This window comes from Engraulis encrasicolus, chromosome 12, assembly GCF_034702125.1.
Source record: "Engraulis encrasicolus isolate BLACKSEA-1 chromosome 12, IST_EnEncr_1.0, whole genome shotgun sequence".
Classification (NCBI taxonomy): Eukaryota; Metazoa; Chordata; class Actinopteri; order Clupeiformes; family Engraulidae; genus Engraulis; species Engraulis encrasicolus.
In genome coordinates, this window is record NC_085868.1 from 39,196,628 (window position 1) to 39,199,127 (window position 2,500).

The 2,500-nt window shown below is 52.1% G+C and overlaps 1 protein-coding gene across 4 annotated transcripts in view; it reads left to right on the forward strand.

The window, feature by feature from the left end:
• The window catches only part of bcor (BCL6 corepressor), a 79,054-nt gene that overhangs the window by 30,160 nt on the left and 46,394 nt on the right, over positions 1-2,500 (forward strand). For all 4 annotated transcript variants that reach the window (XM_063212167.1, XM_063212169.1, XM_063212168.1 and 1 more), the window contains one exon: positions 1,420-2,012. In XM_063212167.1, coding sequence (XP_063068237.1) covers positions 1,420-2,012 — 593 coding nt within the window. The remainder of the gene's footprint in view (positions 1-1,419; positions 2,013-2,500) is intronic.

A 2,500-nucleotide genomic window follows, 5' to 3' on the forward strand; every position in this document is an offset into this window, starting at 1 on the left:
TCTCATGCGCACACACACTGATTTTCTTTCTTTTTTTCCTTTCTTTTTGGTGCCGTCTCTCCCACTCTCTCTGCTCGTCCTCTCTGTTCTCTGTCTACATTATTATGTGTGTGTGTGTGTGTGTGTGTGTGTGTGTGTGTGTGTGTGTGTGTGTGTGTGTGTGTGTGTGTGTGTGTGTGTGTGTGTGTGTGTGTGGCGATGACTCTTTGCTGCATTAGCCAGCCTCTGTGGTCAAATGGCTACACACACACACACACACACACACACACACACACACACACACACACACACACACACACACACACACACACACAGTGACCACCGATTCATCTTTCCACTTGATGCCCCCCCCCCCCCCCTTCCCTTTCCTCTTTTTTCCTGCCTTCTCTCCCTTCCTTTTTGTTTTCTTTACCTATCCTCTCTATCTCTCCATGGGCTCCCAAGAGAGCAGGCCACACAGACACTGCGTGTGTTGCTTGTGTGCGTGTGTGTGCGTGTGTTGCTTGTGTGCGTGTGTTGCGTGTGTGCGTGTGTGCGTGTGTGCGTGTGTGCATGTGTGCGTGTGTGTCAGGTTACATTACCTAACTGCACCTTGACGAGAGCTCCGCACAAAACAACCACAAGCACTCCTTCTCCTTCTCCTCCTCCGCTGTTCCTCTATCTTTTCCTTTCTGCTGTCTTCTCTCTCTTCTCCCTCCTCCCATTTGCTGCTTTCTCCTCAAGCCTCTGTCCTCCTTGGCCTGACTTTCATTTTCTCTCCCTCTCTCGATCCTTCTCTTTTTTATAAAAAAATCTCTTTCCGTCTCTGCCTCTCTCATCTCCTCCTCTCTTTGTATCCCTCCCTCGCTCTGTTTTTCTTCTTTTCATCCTCTCCGTTCCTTTCTTTCCATCCCTCTTTCTCTGTCTCTCTCTCTCTCTCTCTCTCTCTCTCTCTCTCTCTCTCTCTCTCTCTCTCTCTCTCTCTCTCTCTCTCTCTCTTTTCTCCTTCGTCTGTTCTTTCTTGGATTACACGCACCGTTAAGCCTGCTGTCTTCAGGCGTGCTGCATCCCCACCCCATCCGTCTCTCTCGCTCTCTCTCTCTCTCTCTCTCTCTCTCTCTCTCTCTCCCTCCTCCTCCGCTCCTGGCCGTCATCTCCGTCTTCGAGAGCCAGATGTGCTGCTTCATGTCTCGTGTAGGGGAGAAGACGAGAGGAAGCAAGAACAGAACACTGCTGTGTGTGTGTGTGTGTGTGTGTGTGTGTGTGTCTGTGTGTGTGTGTAAGACTAAACAAGATAGCCAGGAAAGGCTAGGAGTTTTGGACAGAGTTATGTGTTTATGTCTGCTCTGCAGTTGTGTTTGTGTGTGTGTCTGTGTGTGTCTGTGTGTGTGTGACATACTCACGGCTGCTGCTTCTTATCTCTCTGTCTCCGTCTGCCAGCCTCGCCCTTGGCACCTACCCAGAGGGAGAGACCCGACCAGCAGAAGCAGCAGCAGCCGCCGCCGCACCACTACCACCACCACCATCAACACCACCCCCAGCAGCAGCACACCCACCACCACCCTCACCCCCAACCTCAACCCCACCCTGTGCAGCACTGTGCCAGGCATGCCGCCCAAGCCCAGGCTCATGCCCACGCCCAGGCACACCCGACCCACCCAGCCCCGGGTGCCATGCTGGATGCCAAGCGGCCACAGCAGCAACAGCAGCACCTGCCCGAACAGGCACAGAACCAAAATCAGACTCAACACCAGGCTCACAACCAAGGCCTCAACCCGACGCAAGGACAGACCCAGACCCAGGCCCAGGGAGTTAACCATGATGGTGGTAGCCAGGCGGGCGGCAGGCTGCGCGGCCTGGAGAAGCCCAAAGGCAAGCGGCAGTGCAAGACCAAGCACCTGAGCCAGCGGGAACGCGAACGGGAGCGGGAACGCAAGCTGCAGCAGTCTGCAGGAGCGGAGGAGTGCCCTCAGCTCAGCCCTGCTCATATTAACAGCAACAACAACGGCAACAGCAATGGCAACAGCAACAAGGTGAGAGGCTATACTTTGCGCCCACTTTTTGTTATTTTGTCATTTTTAACTATGTCTGGTGGTCTGTCTGCATTGTTCTGCTGTGAATTTTTATCGGATAATTCTCTCCCCCCATTTAACTAAATATGGGATTTGACTTTGTCTGCTGCTGCATTGCGTTTGTGCAATTTGGGATTGTTTTTGTTTTAAATAAGAATGCATAGTCCTGAACATGCTTTGTACAAGGATGGTCCCACTTTTCACTTTTTACGCACCCCCCCCTTGCGTCGTTTACTCGAGGTCTGTTTGTTTGCTGCTTTTGAAAAGCATTGCGCTTGTCTGGTGTTGTGTTGTGTTGTGTTGTGGTGTGTCGTTGTGTCCTGTTGTGTGCATTGCGGGTGTGTTTGTATTCCTTGCATACATGCTGGGCTCCTGCTGGGTTCAAACAGTTATTTTTCCACTGTCGTCAGTCTTGCGTGCTGCCGCTTGCTTTGCTGTATGGACTTGTT